The sequence below is a fragment of the Protopterus annectens genome, chromosome 1.part2 (genome assembly GCF_019279795.1).
Source record: "Protopterus annectens isolate FY-2018-M chromosome 1.part2, PAN1.0, whole genome shotgun sequence".
In the NCBI taxonomy this organism is placed as follows: Eukaryota; Metazoa; Chordata; order Ceratodontiformes; family Protopteridae; genus Protopterus; species Protopterus annectens.
In genome coordinates, this window is record NC_056727.1 from 633,877,382 (window position 1) to 633,895,731 (window position 18,350).

At 38.0% G+C, this 18,350-nt stretch overlaps 1 protein-coding gene across 1 annotated transcript in view; it reads left to right on the forward strand.

Moving 5' to 3' along the window:
- Positions 1-13,110: 13,110 nt before the first annotated feature.
- The window catches only part of SCCPDH (saccharopine dehydrogenase (putative)), a 283,335-nt gene continuing 278,095 nt past the window's right edge, over positions 13,111-18,350 (forward strand). Inside the window, exon 1 of the mRNA XM_044060187.1 lies at positions 13,111-13,667. Coding sequence (XP_043916122.1) covers positions 13,482-13,667 — 186 coding nt within the window. The 5' untranslated portion in view covers positions 13,111-13,481. The remainder of the gene's footprint in view (positions 13,668-18,350) is intronic.

Genomic DNA, 18,350 nt, shown 5'->3' on the forward strand with positions numbered 1-18,350 from the left:
CGCAAGCTGATTCAAAGACTTTGATTGCATGCAGTAAAGTAGGGTTGCAGCATGAAGGCTTTACATATTTAGTGCTGTTACTAACAATATCTTTAAATACGTGTGTGATTCTGATACGTGTGAAGATGTGATTCTGGAATGGGATGTTAAGCTTTATAAGTTAGTAAGCAGGATTTTCAGGAAAGAAACTTTCACCAACAGTTACTTGCATTATACCAGCATGCACCCTCTCTATATGAAGAATAACATTCCAAAAGGACAGTTCATAAGAACTAGTCAAATGACAAGTGAAATGGGTGAATTTTTTTTTTCAAAACAGGTTTATTGTTTTAACATATAAGAGAAATATCATAACAATTTTATACAAGCAATTAAAAATAGGTATTATTATAATATTCAACAAAACAACTAAAGTATTTACAAAGACATCCACTACAATCAGATCAATTAATTAAACTAAAATACCATGCTATTGAAATTAAAATTTTTTTAACAAATTTTGTAAATTATCCCATACAATAAAATAAGATGTTTTTCTATTTGTTCTAGTCCTAATTGTGTTTATTTCCATATGGCACACTATATTCATAACATGTTTAAATTCATTGAACGAAGGAGGTGTATCTGAAATCCAATTCCTAGTTATTATTTTCCTAGCTACTGCTAGAATAGACCATAACAAGGGAAGCTTAACCTTTTTAACACTTTGAGGTACAGGTGTGTTGAATAATATAAGAGATTTAGAAATAATGAAATTATCTGTAAAAAGAGCCTGCAAAAATTCATTAATTGACTTCCAGTATTCTTTCAATTTTATACAGTCATAAAACATATGAGCCCAGTCAGCATTAATTTCTACATTACATCTCTTACATAGATTATCTTTATTATTTATTTTATTCATCATCAAAGGTGTATAAAAAGATCTATGTAAAAATTTCCATGTATAAAGTCTCCAGACAATGGAAGACGTAGTTCTATAAGCAGATTCCAATATATATTGTTTATCTTGTTGATTTGGTGGGTCCCCATTAATAGAAGTGAAATAATTCCAGTATGAATCTACACTGTAAAAAGTTTCTTGTCTGATAACTTTATGTATGTATGAAAGTTTACCTTTATCAGAAACTTTATGTTGTAAATTTAATATCAAGTAATCAATCAGTGTTGGAATAGATTCTTTAACAGTTATAGACATTAAATCTATTTTATTAATGAGATGTTGTCTAAAGGTCTGAACCTCTAACCAGCAAGTTTCTCTTAGATCAAATTCTTGTTTTAAGAAATCTAGATTTTTAACTTTATTATCAGATATCAACTGATACCAGTACTTTAGATCATTATCTATAGCTAAATGACTTCCTTCAGAAGTAGATGACAAAAGCATACCCTGAGTATACATTATAGGAAATACAATAAAATTCCATTCCCTATACTTAGGGGAATGGGTGAATTTTTGAAGGAAATAGAATTTATTATTACCTTGTTTGTTGAAAGAGGGTATAGTAAGACCCTGTTAAAAAAAGAAGGTTGAATATGTCATACAGAACAGGGACAGTCTATTTCCAGCTATCCTTGAGTGTGGGTTTTCTAACACTAACACAAAACAGAACCAAGACAGGAATACATCAGATGCTGGTAATTACTTCTGTTTGGACATGACAGTTGACAGTGGTATTATCAGAAATATCAGACAACTGGAAAATTGTAGAGGGAAATAAAGAATTACAATCTGTTGTAGGGACCCAACCGAGGTTTGTATATAAAAATCAAAACAATTTGAAAAATATTTTTGAAAGAGAGAGAAACAAAGTGGGATATTGTCCCAATAGTACACAGAAAAAATGGGACATGTACAAATGTGGGAATTGTAACATATGCAGATATATTTCTGAAGGTCACTTAGTTAATTTAAAATACCTACCTTACACTTTGAGAGTTCCAGGATATTTTAACTGTAATAGTAAAGCAGTTGTGAACATTGGTATGTGTGCACATTGCAGTGCATTCTACATTGTTATGACTACAAGAGCCCTATGAACTAGAATAAAATAACATTACTATAACATCAGAAAACAAGACAAGACAAATGCTTTTTAAAAGCATACTATCATCTGTCCTACATATAATAAATGTTTGTTTTCTGTGCTGGAACAAGGAAATCACAACTTCAGGGGTGGCAATTTTAAAACAAATCTTGAACAAAAGGAGGCTTTATGGCAGATTAGACAATTCAGACAAAAACCTGGTATAAATGATGCTGTCACCATTAAATGTTTTTTGAAAGACCGTAGAGTCTATATAAAAAATAACTTTCTGAGTTCAGAAATTTTATTGATTAATTGTGTAATTGTTTAAGTGGAAAATGAGTTCATTGGTAGAGAAGTATTTCAAAACTGTTTTTAAAAGTGATGTTGAGTATGTACATTTTATTCTGAAGAAGTTTGGTTACGAAAGCATGGATTAAAAGTTTTATTACGCTAACATTGTATGGATTTCACCTTGTTTTTCCTGCATCTTCCAGTTTGTTTTTTTTATTTTTTGTGGTTATTCAGGAGCATTTCTGCATTTTTGGTATAATGTATATCCCCTTTTCCCCACTGTATTGCGATCTTGGAGTTAGTATATATAGTTAGGGTGTGTGTGAGGGGCACAACCCCCTCACATGGGTTGTTGGGGGGTGTAGCCCCCCACCTACTTAGCTTTTATATTTATGAATCTCATTTCACTGAAAGCTAACAATACAAAACCAAAAGTAGGTGGGGAGCTATGCCCTCCACCCCCCAACTATATATACTAACTCCAGGATTGCACTACAGTGGGTAAAAGGGCATATATATATATATATTTTTATTTATTTTTTTTATTTTATTTTACATTTGTTGACCGGGCTAGTCTAGCTGGATATATGTCCATTTTCAGTAGAGGCCCGGGGAGAAAAGCTCCACACAGTTTAAACAATGTTAACATAAATAACAAAATAGAAGAGAAAAAAAAACATATTTATACATTTTATACATTTACTAACAAGGAGTCTGTCACTTATGAGTACATAATGAAGGTAACATATAATTTTAATAGGCTAGAATAGTTGATAAGAAGGTACATTTATGTGTTGCTAAAGAGTATTAGTTGCAGGAAAGAAGTTAGTAAAAGTGTTGATATAGATAATAGAGAAGATAATGAAAATAAATGGAGGGGTTGTTAGGTAAAGTGTGTAGTAGTGATATGAGTCAGTTTAAAAGATGTAGTACTAGTATGGAGTGTGAGGAGAGGAAGCATGGTAGTATCTAAAAAAAATAGAAATAAAGAAATATGGATAAGATAAGTTAGTGAAAGAGTAGGTTCAGAGATGAGAAATTTTAGATGAGTAAGTCAACAGTAGATAGGTTGGTCAGTCTGGTTTAGAACAGGGGCACATCCAGTGTGTTTTTAGGTGGAGTTTAAGCCTATTTTTAAATAGAGTAATTGAGGGAATTGTGGTCAGTTCAGATGGAAGTTGATTCCACGTTTTTCCAATGGAAACAGAAAATAGAGAGTCTCCTGCTCTATTGTTTGATTTGTTGATGTGTATAAGAGATTTTTGTGATGATCTTAGGGATTTAAGGTTTACATAGGGGTGGATAAGATTTGTTAGGATGGGTGTTCTTTCAGGTTGATACAGAATTTTGTGGATGATGGTCAGTTGATTAAATTTCAGATGCTGCTGAAGTTCAAGCCATCCAAGGAGCTTAAGATTAATACAGTGATGAGTTCTGTAAGGGCTGCCTGTGGCAAATCTGGCTATGTTATTAAATGAGTTTTCTAGTTTTTTAAGGTTATTTTTTGACAGATTGGTAAATATGGGTGAAGCATAAAGAAGGGTGGACATAAGGTGAGTGTGGGCAATGGTAATTCTAGTTGTAGGAGTAAGGAAGGATTTGATCCTAAAGAGAGAGCCTATTTTTGTATTGGTAGTTTTCAGAATGTTGTTGATATGGGCCTCAAAGTTTAGGTTATTATCTATGGTGATACCTAGCAGTTTGGTAGTTTGATCTTGGGTTATTAGTGTACCGTCACGAGATGATAGAGAGAAGTCTATAGGTGGAGATTTACTGGTAGGTGTGAAAAGGAGAAGTTTGGTTTTTTTGGGGTTTAGTAAGAGGCAGCGTTTTGTAAACCATAGTTCTACAGAGTTAAATGTGTCTTGAGATAGGGAGTGAAGATGAGATACAGATGATGCAGTGCATATTAGTGTAGAGTCATCTGCGTATTGGATGCATGTGGCTTGGGGAATTACTTGGTGTAGATCATTAATGAATATAGAGAACAGAAGAGGGCCCAGTATGGAGCCTTGAGGAACTCCAATGTTAACTGGTAGCTGAGTAGAGAGAGTGTTTTTCCATAGCACAACTTGATGTCTGTTATTTAAGTAGGAATGGAACCATTTAATGGCGAGTGTGTTGAGAGATAGAGATTTAAGAATGTTGATGAGAATAGTGTGATTTACCATGTCGAAAGCTTTGGATAGGTCTATGAAAAGAGCAGAGGAGAGCATGTTAAGGTTCCGGTTGTTATTTATGCTGTCAATAAAGGAGAGGAGGGCAGTAGTAGTGCTATGGGAGGGCCGGAAGCCATGTTGGGTGTTGGAAAGTAAGTTGTTATGGAGAAGGTGGTCTAGCAATTGCCTATGTATACATCTTTCCATGATCTTAGATAGAGGGGATAGTAGGGCTATGGGACGATAGTTAGAGAATTCAGTGGAGTCTCCTCCTTTGTGTAGGGGAATAATGTGAGAGACTTTCCAGAGTTTAGGGATATATCCTTCAGTGAGGGTTCTATTAATGAGGATGGAGATGAGGTATGCAATAGATTTGGCTGCTATCTGTAGATATTCAGATGGTAGTTGATCAGCAGAAGGAGTACATGGTTTCAGTTTTTGGAGAAGGGTGAGAATAAATGATGTGGGGACAGGTTGGAAGAGAAAAGCTGGAGGTGTGTTATAGTTAGAAATGGATGTTATGTCGTGGGGAGAGAGTTGACAAGCAAGATCTTGAATTGCTTTGACAAAGAAAGTATTGAAGGTGTTTGCAGTTTGTTCGGGATTGTCTTTGTCAGTGCCTTGAGGGTTAGGTGTGAGTGACTTGACTTGGATGTAATAGTTGATTAATACTTGACCAGAATTTTTGGGGTTTATTATGGTGGATATGTTGAAATTGTAAATAGTAGTTTTTTTTGTCAGTCACTATGGCTTTTTTTGTCTCATTTCTCAGTTGTTTAAAGTTTTGGAAGTCAGTATGGTTTTTAGTTAAGCGTGATTTATTCCAGCATTTATTTCTGAGATGGATTTTTTGTTTGGTTTCCCTAGTAAGCCATGGAGCAGCTTTAGTTCTAATTCTAATAGAGCGGGTAGGAGCATGACGGTTGAGTATGTCAAGAAAATTATTATTGAAGTAATCAACAGCTTCATCAAGGGAAAGGTGTTTTAGTGGGGACCAATTACATGTTTTCAGTTCAGTAAGGAATAATTCTGAGTTAAAGTTTTTCTTGGTTCTAATGTCCCTATATATGGGTTGAAAGGGTGGGCTGGTCTTTAGTCGGATGATGTAGGTTAGGGAGTGGTCGCTTATGTCGTCAGGGAGGGTTCCGGTTTCATAATTTTGTGGTTGACTATTAATAAGTATCCAATCTAAGGTGCTTTCTTTTTTGGTATGTTTATTCAGTCTAGTAGGGGAGGTAATAGTTTGGGTAATATATGTTTTATTTGCCAACAGTACTTACATTCAGTGAAATGTGATTCAGAGAAATGAGTTTTCAGTGATTTGAGCTTTCAGCGATTTGGTGTGAGTGTTTTGAAATTCAGTGAAATGAATTTTCAGAAAATCAAAGTAGACCCATATACACATATGTATCTATATATATGTATATATATATATATATATATATATATATATATATATATATATATACACACACATATATATATATATATATATATATATACACACACACACACATGTATGTATATACAAATACACACACATACAGTATATATACGTGTGTGTGTGTGTGTATATATATATATATATATATATATATATATATATATATATACACAAATATACATATATATATATATATATATATATATATATATATATATTTCATGGTCTGTGTAATTTGATTGAATGCTCATTTGAGTGAATCACAAATGGTTGAACAAATTTGACTGAAAACTCTTTTGACTGAATCATAATTACAGATAGCATGTGATGGTGTCATTCCTGGTCATAGGAATTATTAAGGATGCAAGTCTAGAAGAGAATGTATGGATTGGCAATGGCTACCATCATATCATACTCACAGATTTGTAAATGTTTGCATGCCAGCATATATATATATATATATATATATATATATATATATATATATATATATATATATATATATGTATCAGTAAAAGAGGGTGGGGGAGCAAAGCCCTTCATCTGAGGGGTTCCTGCCCCAGCAAAAAATGAATGGTGTTATTTGTTATGAATAATATTTATATCAACTGTGAGTCAGTCAGTTGTGCTCACAGATTTCTTTTCAGTCATATGACAATTATCCATATTTTACATGCATGTGTGTGTGTTTATGTATTTGCACATCAATATATTTATGGACTCCAGCCTGCAAATGGGTTGGTGTCACTGAGCCCTTGGCCTACAGTTTTATTTCCTTTAAGGCTGGCCCTACACCCATGCCTAACAAACTTCCCCTCTCAGCTAAAGTCAGTCTATAATTTCAGATCTTTACGATAGAAGTGGATAACTCAGTGGTCACTGATAAGGTCTAACATAGGACCTGAGTCATTATGCTACTCAGTGATCAACAAGCCTGGAGCTTGCTCACCAAATCATTGAATCTGAGTTGTCATAGACTTTACTGCCACTGTAGTTCCTATGTTAGCCAGAATGGAGTCTATATTCATACTCTCTTCTGATATAATTAAGGAATGATATAGGAAACAATGTGCTTCATCACTAGCTAAATCCACTTCTCAGGAGTTTATGGGAAAAGGCAAAGCAACTGAGGTGCGGAATCATAGCCTGAACTTTTATAACTGTATGCTACTTCAAAAGCATAGCCCCCATCCACATAAATGTAACCCAATCACCCCCCAAAAAGCTGTATGACAATATTTATTTATTTATTGCCTTTTGTTTACCGGGACAGTCTGACTGGACATTCACGCCCATTTTAGCAGAGGCCCCAGGAGAAAATCTCCATTAAAGTTAGAAAAATTACAAACAATTTACAGAGAAAAAAAGAATTTAAGTTTCTTAACAGCAGAAAATGGGTTTTAGAATCATGCAATGGGTAATACAATTAAGACAGAGGTTAATACAATTTGATTTCGGGTCTATATTATATAGTAGAAATTTCAAAACTTCGAACCTCACATGAGTGAACTCATATTTGAACTGTTTCTTACTGAAATTGGTACACCTTGTTTGCTGTAGCATAGACTAGATCCAGGCCTGCTGAATCTAGCTTTGTTTGTATGCTTGTTGTTTGTTTGCTTGTTATTTCCCTGAAACGCTAATTCCACCTAAAACGTGGCTTTTCAGCGCTTCTGTGGACCCCTAGTGATATCTGCATTGCTTACTGTACTTATTTCCTTGTTTCACTTGAAAGAAAGTTACTGTTTGTCGTTTTTGCATTTAAGTTACCTGTAACACATTGCATTTAAGTTACCTGGCACTTGCTCACTAAAGCAATTATACAAGTCAACACTAAAAAATTAAAAGCACTACACCCTCACAAACTCCCCTTGAGTACCTTGTTCCCCATTGGCCCTTTTTTTCAATTATAAAGGAATTCCCAATACTATTCTAGCATATCCAAAGGTCAGTTGTCAATCTCCTCTCCGGTCCAGCTGGTGAATCTGGGAATCTTGAGGCAATGTTACAACTGCCTCATGTACACAGACAACCCTCTCCTCCTCCCAACAAATTCCAACACATGTGAGAGATGCAACCATATAGCCAAACTGGAGGCTAAGCTCTCTCAACTCAGTACTGGTGTAACCAGTCAGGAGGAGAAGGAAACCACGCTCACTACAATTCCAGTCTCACATAGACCTACCACGACAGCAAACCAAACACATAAACACACAAAAACATACTCAGAGGCTCTAAATAAAAATCTCCCTAAGCAGCAGAGACCTCCAAAGTAGACACCCAAGCAACCGCTACCCCAAAACAAAACACGTGCAACACATAGCTCACAAAGCCAGTGTGCCGAACAGTCACAGCCCTTAAGGCTAAACAACACACCTGATACACTTGTAATAGGTGACTCTATTGTCAGGCACACTGACGTCCCACTCACCAGGCTGAACAAGAAGGTCACGGTGAGCTGCCTGTCAGGCGCTAGGATATGCCACATAACACAAGCACTCAGGTCACTCCAAGGCAAGTACAAATATGACTCAGTCATTGACCATGCTGGTGTGAATGACCTGAGATGTACCTCCCTGGACTACATGAAAAGAGACATAGAGGAGCTCTCTGAGCATGTAGCCCAGACTGGTATGACCCTGACCTTGAGTAGCATCTTACCCTCACCAAGAATGATGCCACAATATGAAGACAAGATGATCAATTTCAACAATTGGCTTAACTATTGGTGTCATTCAAAGGGGATCCAATGCCTGTCAGCCTGGGATGACATGCTCGACAAGCCACGATGCTTCACTAGGGACGGCTTGCACCTGTTACCCCTGGGCTTTCGGATATTGGCAAAGGCTCTTGTTACCCCCATAGTGCCTTTTTTAGGCAAGGCTCAAAAGACAAACCCACCTCCATAGGTATCATAAGGGATAAGAAACTAAGAGTAATGCTACTCAACGCCAGAAGTATAAACCTCAAGATGCATGCACTCCAAACTCTCCTTAGCATGGAGAACATCGATATCTGTGCAGTAACAGAAACCTGGTGCAAGGCTCCCGACAGCACCCCAGCACTACCAGGTTATACCTCATACCATGCTTTTCGGCCCCAAAACTTGGACCGAACCACAAAAGGAGGGGGAGTATCAATATTCGTCAAAGATACCCACACCTCCAGGTTGGTGGCACAGCACGAAGCATCAGAGACTATCCATGTGCAACTAACAGTGGGTAAAACTGCCTTCCAGTTTATAGCCTGCTACAGACCACCCTCCCAAACCCAGGAACCCCACTCGGCCTTCCTGAGAACACTGGAAAATATGAAGGTCACTCCAAACACCATTATATTGGGTGACTTCAACTACCCAAACATAGACTGGGAGCATTACTCTAGTTCCAACACCCTAGCCCAAAGGTTCCTAGAATTTATAAACTCAAATGCTATGGAACAACTTGTTACCACTCCCACAAGAGGGGAAAACATACTGGACCTGATCATCACCAACATGGAGACTCTATGCTCCAGACCAGAAGTGTATCCCTCACTGGTAAGATCAGACCATAAACTAATCATACTGGATATTCACATCCCGACCCCACCCCTTGCCCAGAAAACCACAGTAAAAAACTTCTCTAAAGCAAATTTCACACTCCTCAAAACCGAGGTGGAATCCTTCAAAGCCCCCGGGCCTGTGGAAAATATGGCCCAGACCGCAGAATCCTTTATAAACGCATTCTATGAACACCTTCAGGAATGCATGGATCATGCAATCCCAAATAAAACCAAGACCCAATCCTCCAAAGGCAGACGTCCTGTCTGGTGGCCCCAGCCATAAACAAACTATACAATAGAAGGAGGAAGCTACTACATGATAGAGCAAAATCCCAAAAAGGGAAGGCATCTCTGATCAGTATCTGCCAGAGTTAATGGGTAGAATTTGCATGTATAATGTCTTTTATTGCTCTGGTTCCTGACCACCTGCAAGATCAAAGGGGTTATTAACCTCTGAGATTCTGTTAGCCTGGGAACCAGAAAGAAATGTAATCTGAGATGAATCAGTGGTACTGTGTTATCAATTTAAGGACAGGAAGAATGAGAGCATTAGAACATTTGTCTTGAGAACATCCAACATCACCAGCACTGTCTTGCTCTGTATGTAAATAGGATTTTAGAACTGTGTTTTCTCTTAGAAATAGCTAGGAATTAGGAAGATTCTTTCTGTGTTGATGTCAGAACTTTTCTACGGTATTATTTTAAGTATTTCTCTGTGATCGCTGAACTCTTGACTAGCACTGTGTAGTAAGAAGTATTGTCTTGTGTTTTTATTATTAAATATTTTTAAACCTTTCAACTGTGGCTGTTTTGTGTAGAGATAATTTAAGCTCTAAGAGTACACTGCATGTATATAGTGACACTGTACCAAGTCACTCCAAATAAGTCTTGACTGTTAGGTTGCCCATACCATTTGGATAATAATATTGCACAGTAACCCTTTTAAGGGCTTTTAAGTAGTTGATAAATTTTAGTGGGTGGTGACAGCTGGTACTACCTTTTAGACTGGGTAGAAAGGGGGAACAGCTGGAGAACCTGTGCCAGTCTTTCTCAGGAGTGTCTGTGTGGTTGTCTAAACTCTTATCTCAAAGTGTGTGTGTGTGTGTGTGTGTGTGTGTGTGTGTGTGTGTGTGTGTGTGTGTGTGTGTGTGTGACAGCTACTTGGGCAGGGACACGAAGTACTGGTTGGACAGAGAGGATGCTGGAGGTTTTAGCTTGCCCACTAGGCTGAGATCTAGACCCTATAGCTGTGCCAGTGGGGAGTCTTATTGGGGACCTGGAGAGAAAGGGAGAAACCAGCCCCAGACTGACTGTGATCTCTGTGTGCTCTTAAGAGAAATTGTATTTCACTGTGTGTGTATTTATTACACCTTTACTGAATTATCACTTGTGACACAAGCAAATTTACATTCATAGGGGTGCAGTGGTAGCATTGTTGCCTCACAGCAAGAGGTTCTCCTGTTCGATTATTGGCTGGAGCGCCTTCTGTGTGGAGTCTGCATATCCTCCCCACGGTTGAGTGGCGTTCGAAAGACATGCGTAGAATGGGCGTCGAGCTGGCACCTCGGCACCGTAAAAATCTACTGCCAGTCATTAGCGGACCAGAGTTCCACTGTGGCAACCCCTAACCAAGAAAAGCTGAAAGAAGAACAACATAAAAGTAATCAAACTACATTAACAAACATTATACTTCACGTGTATATATATATATTATATATATATCATATCATATAACCTATGCAACATTATATAAATTATTCAATTCCTGCCTTATTTTTTAAAGAAACATCTTTAGTAAACGATCACTTACTACATAGACAATCATACATTTACATAAATGAAAACACGCCACACCGACACAATCCTAGTTGCAAACCATACTGACACACTCACAATTGCAAACATTATACATCACTTATAATCTACCCAATCTTTCTCACTCAAACATTACATAGCTCATTTAAGTCCTGCCACCTTTTAAATCTCATTCCTCCCTTGTATGTATTGTTCCCACAATTCCCATTTTTTTTTCCTATGCAGTTTGCTCCTACCCTTTTCTAAAGATCTCAATTACAGTTGTTTTATCTCTGTTACTATATTCACTACTTCCAGTATAGAATACAACGCCCCCTTTGGCATGTATCTAACCAAACACTTGCGACAGTTGGAATGCTCACAAAGGTTTCTCACCAGGAGAATTCAGGGAATGAATACCCTGTCCTACACTGATCATCTAAAGGCAATGTATCTGTATTATTCAGTTTCCTACAGGCTGCCTAGAGGGGATCTTTGCCTGGCTTACAGGGCTTCTTCAGACCCAACCCTGATGGACCTGTTCCACATGTGCAAAACAAACAGCACTAGGAACACTAGATCCAGGGATATGATCTTCAGTTATGGTATAAACAGAATGCGCTAGACAGACAGATATGTGTCCCAAAGAATACCCACAATATAGAACAAGCTCCCGATTCATGCAAAACAAAGTTCATCTCTAACCCTATTCAAATAAAACCTTGACAATTGAATGAGAAATCATAAATATAGCCCTGGTCTGGCTCCCGTGTCCCCTCATGGACACAAGCTGTCTCTAAGTATGCAAACTATCCCCTCTACAAATCCTCAGTTACATCTTTACAAACATGCCCCCCCCCCAATATTTGTGATACTTGGGACCCAAATTGTTTGGGGTGTGTGGCTAGGCTTGTAAGGGCCCTAGTGGTTGTTAGCCTAATAACCTGCGAAACTATGGAACTCCTAAATGTAATCACTTTGCTTAACAGAGTCCTCGCTTAACCTTTTATGTTAAGTGTTTCTCCCTGGGCCTCTACTGAAAATTGGCTCGTTCCAAGTTGGGTTTTCCCGGTAAACAAACCATAGCTCTCAACCTTCCATCTCCAAAATGAGAAACACTAGCCCTCATAATGTGGAACAAATGGGCAAAATGTAGAACATATACTAATGGCTTATTAACAACTTCAACTAGGAAGGTCATAGAATGGTTGAAACATGCTGGTTTTACTTATAAAGATCTTTTAATGAATTAATATGATTAATTTCTATTTACCATGGATTTCACTTAAAAAAAATTCCTAACACTGAATGTGTGACAGAGTCTTTCAATGTAGAACTTCGAGGGACATGAACTTTTTAAGACACCAAATGAGGTACACTTGAGAGGTATGAAACAAACGAACAAAAAACTTAAATACATAAATATATAAATGTTGGTCAATTAATTAGTACTTCTCTCCCGGCTACAAATCATTGTCCTCCGTGATTCTGCAAAAAAGTATACTCTACATCAGAACAGTTATACGCATGCCTCATCTATCCAGATTTTTGCAGAATGTTCAGATTTTTCTGTCAAGTCACCGAGAAATAAAGTCGCTAAATAATGACATACATTCGTGTTTTAGACTCCACATCCTTCAGAAAAATGCATGCTAACACAAATCGTGTTATTCTAGAAACTTTCTAAGTTTGTAAGAGCAATATTTAAAATCTGTCGTTGTTTGGGGCCTCCCCCATCCCCATAATTTTAGGCTTCGTCCAGATTTTTTGTGCTAAGAAGTTGAGACATATTGTACAGTGTAACATTTAAACTATTTAGGGAGGACTGTGACTGATTATGTAGGTAAGCCACACGGGCATATTATGTAGTTATGCCAGCTGCCTTTCCTAATAACGGTGAAAGGTTGGCTGTGTATTTGTGCTGAATGAGCAAGCTGTAGGTTTATGGCTTAATAAAATTAGCAAAAGACGGACATTTTTTCCAAAACAATCGCACTTTAACCAGTTTGCTAATGCAGCACTGCCAACCAACAGCAAAAGTGCAGAGTTCAACACCCTCCCTTTCGGCAGTTTATTGGTAGCTATCATTCCCAACCGTTCGTAGCTTGTGGCACAACACAGCGGTGACGCGCACCACCAGCAGCAAGCACTGCAAACGTCCTTGGCTACTGAGTAAGAAACGAACTTCCATTCGCAGTTTTTGCCGTATATTTCTTCACTATGGCGACCGGCGACAGACCCTTCAAGGTGGTTGTCTTTGGGGCTTCGGGCTTTACTGGCCAGTTTGTGGTAGAAGAGGTAGCTCGAGCAGCAGACAAAGACGCCTTCAAATGGGCTGTAGCAGGCAGAAATAAAGAGAAACTACAGCAAGTCCTACAACAAGCGTCTGAGACTCTAGTAAGTACATAGGCCCCATCTGTCTACCTTTAGCGAAGCTAACCTCTAGGGTAAGGGGGCGTGGTGGACCACGGCATGCACTAAGACACTAGGTTATGTCCACTGCTTGTGAAATATTTATATTATGATAATAGCAGGAATATATATTTGTCTTCCTGGTTTTTAGACTGAATCATACTTAAACGCATTTTAACAGGTTTTGCGCACTTACTGTTATAAGCCTTAGATGCTCTAAGTTAGATCTCAGGTTGTTGTCTACTTTTGCGTAGGGATAAGTATATGTCTATGTTTTAATGGGTTTGTGTTTGTTCACTGAAAATAACATTATGTCATGGTTGTAGACCAAAAAACACGTGTTTGTTGGTTGATTTGATTTCTACACCCTTCGGTTTCATCCTCGTGGAATCTTTTATTAGTCTTGTAAGCATACCTCCAACTGTCTATAATTTTGGGGAAAATGTACAGATTTGTGTCTCAAAATTTCAGTATGTTCCCCATAAATTCGTGTTTTTACCATATCACCGGGATGATTTGATTAATTAAAACACTAAATAATGACATTTAAGCTTCAGACTTCATATCCTTTAGAAAATACATTTTAACACAAATCCTGTTCTAGCAACTGTCTAAGTTTATAAGCGCAATGTTTAAAATCCGTCCCTGTTTTGGGGCCTTTGCCCCCCACTATGCTAGGCTTTTGTCCATAGTTATTGTGCTAAGAGGTTGAGAAATATGCTTATACGTCGATGTTCCTGAACCAAGCTGAATAAAAAGTGATTAAAAGTAGGTTCCATAAAAAAGATACCACCAGGAAGTACCAGTATAAGATTCGTTACATCTTAAGGAAGTTGGTTTAGGATATGAACAATTTACTAGCATTTTTATTCAATAAAAACTTTAGAACGATGTCGACAAAAAGCTTTGGAGAGGGTTAGTACAATGAGCTTTATGCATTATAGAAGAAAAATACTGATTAACAAAGCGTATGGTAGAAGTGGACACGTTGTCTAAGACCTTCATTTTTTTCAGATGTACATCTTTGTGCTGCTTTTTCGGACGTAAAGTCTTGTGCGCGGCTTGTTAAGCTGTCCGGAAGAAAAGTGTCGCTAGTTGAGTTTCGTTTGGTACCCCGTCTTCCTTAGCTGTTGTGAAGAGCTGTGCATTTTGATAGCTTTCCTCGATAGTATGTTTAGTTAATCAAGATTATCGTTTTATACTAGACTTTCTGGATCACTATAATTTTACAAGTGGGCCACTTTATTCCGTAGTTTTATGTGGTATACTTGTCATCAGATAGCCTTCAACTCTAGGGACAGCAAAGCCTGTTTGAAAGCAGGTAATTTCGCCCCATCGATCGGACGTCTAATTAGCATACAGCTCTTAACTCCTCCTGGGTGTAGTAGGATTGTAGGTCACTCTCAATAAATGAGTATGAAAACTTGAGTCACTAACTGACAAAATGACGCAACAAACTATATAGACAGTGTACAATAGACGTTAAAAGGGCTGCTCAGTTCTTAGCGTAAGCTGCATTTATTAAAACAGTTGTATGTAATTAATTATGTAGTTGTTGTTTGTCTTTTCGGCTTTTCCCGGTTAGGGGTCGCCACAGCGGAACTCCGTACCGCTAATGATTGGCAACAGATTTTTTTTTTTTGTGGCGAGTTGTCAGCCGACACCTAACCTTCAACGAAGGGACGCCCATTCACGCATGACACCACTCGATGGCAGGAGAACATACAGACTCCACACAGATGGCACTCCAGCCGAGAATCGAACAGGAGAACCTCTTGCTGTGACTCAGCGCTACCGCTGCACCACCAGTTTTTAGTCTTCAATAGATATGACGTTTTATGTTTCTGTATTTAACTGTAGGATGTGTCATTTCATCAGAACTGCCCACCCCGAGTAACGTAGATGTAACCACGCCCTTTCTTGTCAGTCGGTTAAGGAACGCCTCACACGAACTCCTACTGGTGTGATCTTTCTTGAAATAAGCCGTACCAGGAACGGAACGATTGACGACAGTGTATTAACTACTGAAACGGAGTTCTCGGTATAATATGTAGCTTCCCCAGTAACATTATGCCTTTAAGTTGTGGTTCCAGTTATGTTGACAGCATACAGGGCAGGTGTTAGCATTCTAGGTCCCTCCTAAGCAACTTTGACTTTGGGACCACACTGTTCAACTCTCGATATCACCATGTGTCACTGCTGCCTGTCCGCAACGGTCTGTATAACATATGTTAGCAAGCTTTGGAATTGAAATGCTTTTGTGACATGCAGAGGCTTTTAAATTGAATTACATTGTGAAGGTGTGTCAACAATGTAATTAGTCCCACAGCAGCCCATTCAGGCAGTTGCACATTATATGGCCTTCTGTGTACGCAGTCTTACAGTCACAGCTAGTACTTGTGTACACACCTTCACATACACACGTTTTGGCAGCAGTGTTGTTATACAGCTTTTTAAGTATCATATGAGGGTAGTCAGTCTGGTTTTGTATTAGGTCAGTACCCCTCCAGATGCGCAGTAGCAAGGACCGCCCAACACCCTGCGCATGCCGTTTATAATTGTATGTCGTCGAAATGAATATTCAAAACTTTATAGTTGTCCTTGCATTCACCACTGCAGTAGTCCCTGCCTCGAAGCCTTCCATCCGGCCAGTTTACAAAATATTTCCGTTGCTTTAAAGGGACAATCCCAGGGATTCTTTTGTTTTGATTCTAGTCTTTGTTTACATTTTCAGTCTGGCTTTCTGGGCATGTCCCAACTATGGCTGCAGGGGTTGGGGGAGGGTACTTACAGGAAGCTTCAGAGGTGTTAGGCAGATTCCTTCTCAAATTGCAGTTGTATTCACAACAGCTCTCACTGAGTCATTCATTAGTTTCAACTGTCCTTTTTATCCTCGGAGAAACTACCTTTTCAGCAATGTTATGACTTGACTTGCTAATACCCTGCAGGAAAGCATTTGAGCAGTGCAAAGTTAAAACATTGGTAAACAAGAGTTTTTAGTTAATTTCATTTCATATTTTATTTTGTGCCGATTTCTAAATTCATAGCTATGTGCAATGATTTTATGACACAAATGCCCTAGCTTCTGTAGAAAGCATCTGAAAGATGCAAGTTTCAAACATTAGTAGAAACAGTCTTGTTTCTTTTTTCATGTTCAAATTGATCTCTGAATACTAGCCAAGTGTGATGGTTTTCTTACCTGCTAATAGCTCTATGAAAAGGCATATGTGTGATACAGGGTTCAAACATGAGTAGACAGTCTTCGGTTCCTTTTGTTTTGTAGTCTACATTGCTCATATAAACTCAGAAAGCTGCTCAACTAACACAATTTGCATTATTGTGCATTTTCTGAAGGATAAGAAGTCTGAGCTCAAATATAGGTCATTATTTAGTGACTTTCATCTTCATTGATTTGGAGGAAAAACGTACATTTTATGAGGAACAGACCAAAAATATCAGATGAAAATCTGGGCATTCTGCAAAAATCTGGACAGTTGAGAGGTATGGGCAAACACACTCATCCATTCCTTTAATTTCATATTTTATTTTGTGCTGTCCTCATACATTTCCTACTATACGTGCTATATGCTACATGTTGGTGACTTAGTGGTTGCACTGTATGATATGCCCTTAAGCAGTTTTATTTCTCTTTCTACCTTACAACTGTATGCATTTGTGCTTGATTCCACTGTTATCTGTAGACAAGTAACTGGAATGATACAGTGTGGGTTTTTGTCATCATGCTGTCTGTATTGCCTGATGAGAGGCTAATTCCTTGTCTGACAATCCTTAGTCTTACATGACACTTTTTAAACTGTTGTTGCCTTTCCAAATTACTCACACGGAGGCATCCTCAGACCAGTGACACAACTAGTATCCTACCCTATTCACTACCTCATACTCTAATACCTTGCCCTTCATAAATAAATAATAAATGTACTTGAGACCATGCAGCTGTGCTCTAATACACATGTTATTCCTGATCATACTGTGTCGTGGCATAAATACATAACTCTACTTGAGACCGTGCAGCTGTGCTCTAATACACGTGCTATTCCTGATCATACAAGTCGTGCCATAAACAAATAATAAATGTGAGACCGTGCAGCTGTGCTCTAATACACATGCTACTCCTGATCATACAAGTCGTGCCATAAATAAATAATAAATGTACTTGAGACAGTGCAGCTGTGCTCTAATACACATGTACTTGAGACAATGCAGCTGTGCTCTAATACATGTGCTATTCCTGATCATACTATGTTGTGCCATAAATAAATAATAAATGTACTCGAGACCATGCAGCTATGCTCTAATACACATGCTATTCCTGATCATATTATGTCGTGCCATAAATAAATAATAAATGTACTTGAGACAGTGCAGCTATGCTCTAATACACATGCTGCTCCTGATCATACAAGTCGTGCCATGAATAAATAATAACTGTACTTGAGACAGTGCAGCTATGCTCTAATGCACATGCTATTCCTGATCATACAAGTCGTGTCATAAATAAATAATAAATGTACTTGAGACCGTGCAGCAATGCTCTAATACACATGCTATTCCTGATCATACTATGTCGTGCCATAAATAAGTAATAAATGTACTTGAGACTGTGCAGCTGTGCTCTAATACACATGCAATTCCTGATCATACAAGTCGTGCCATAAA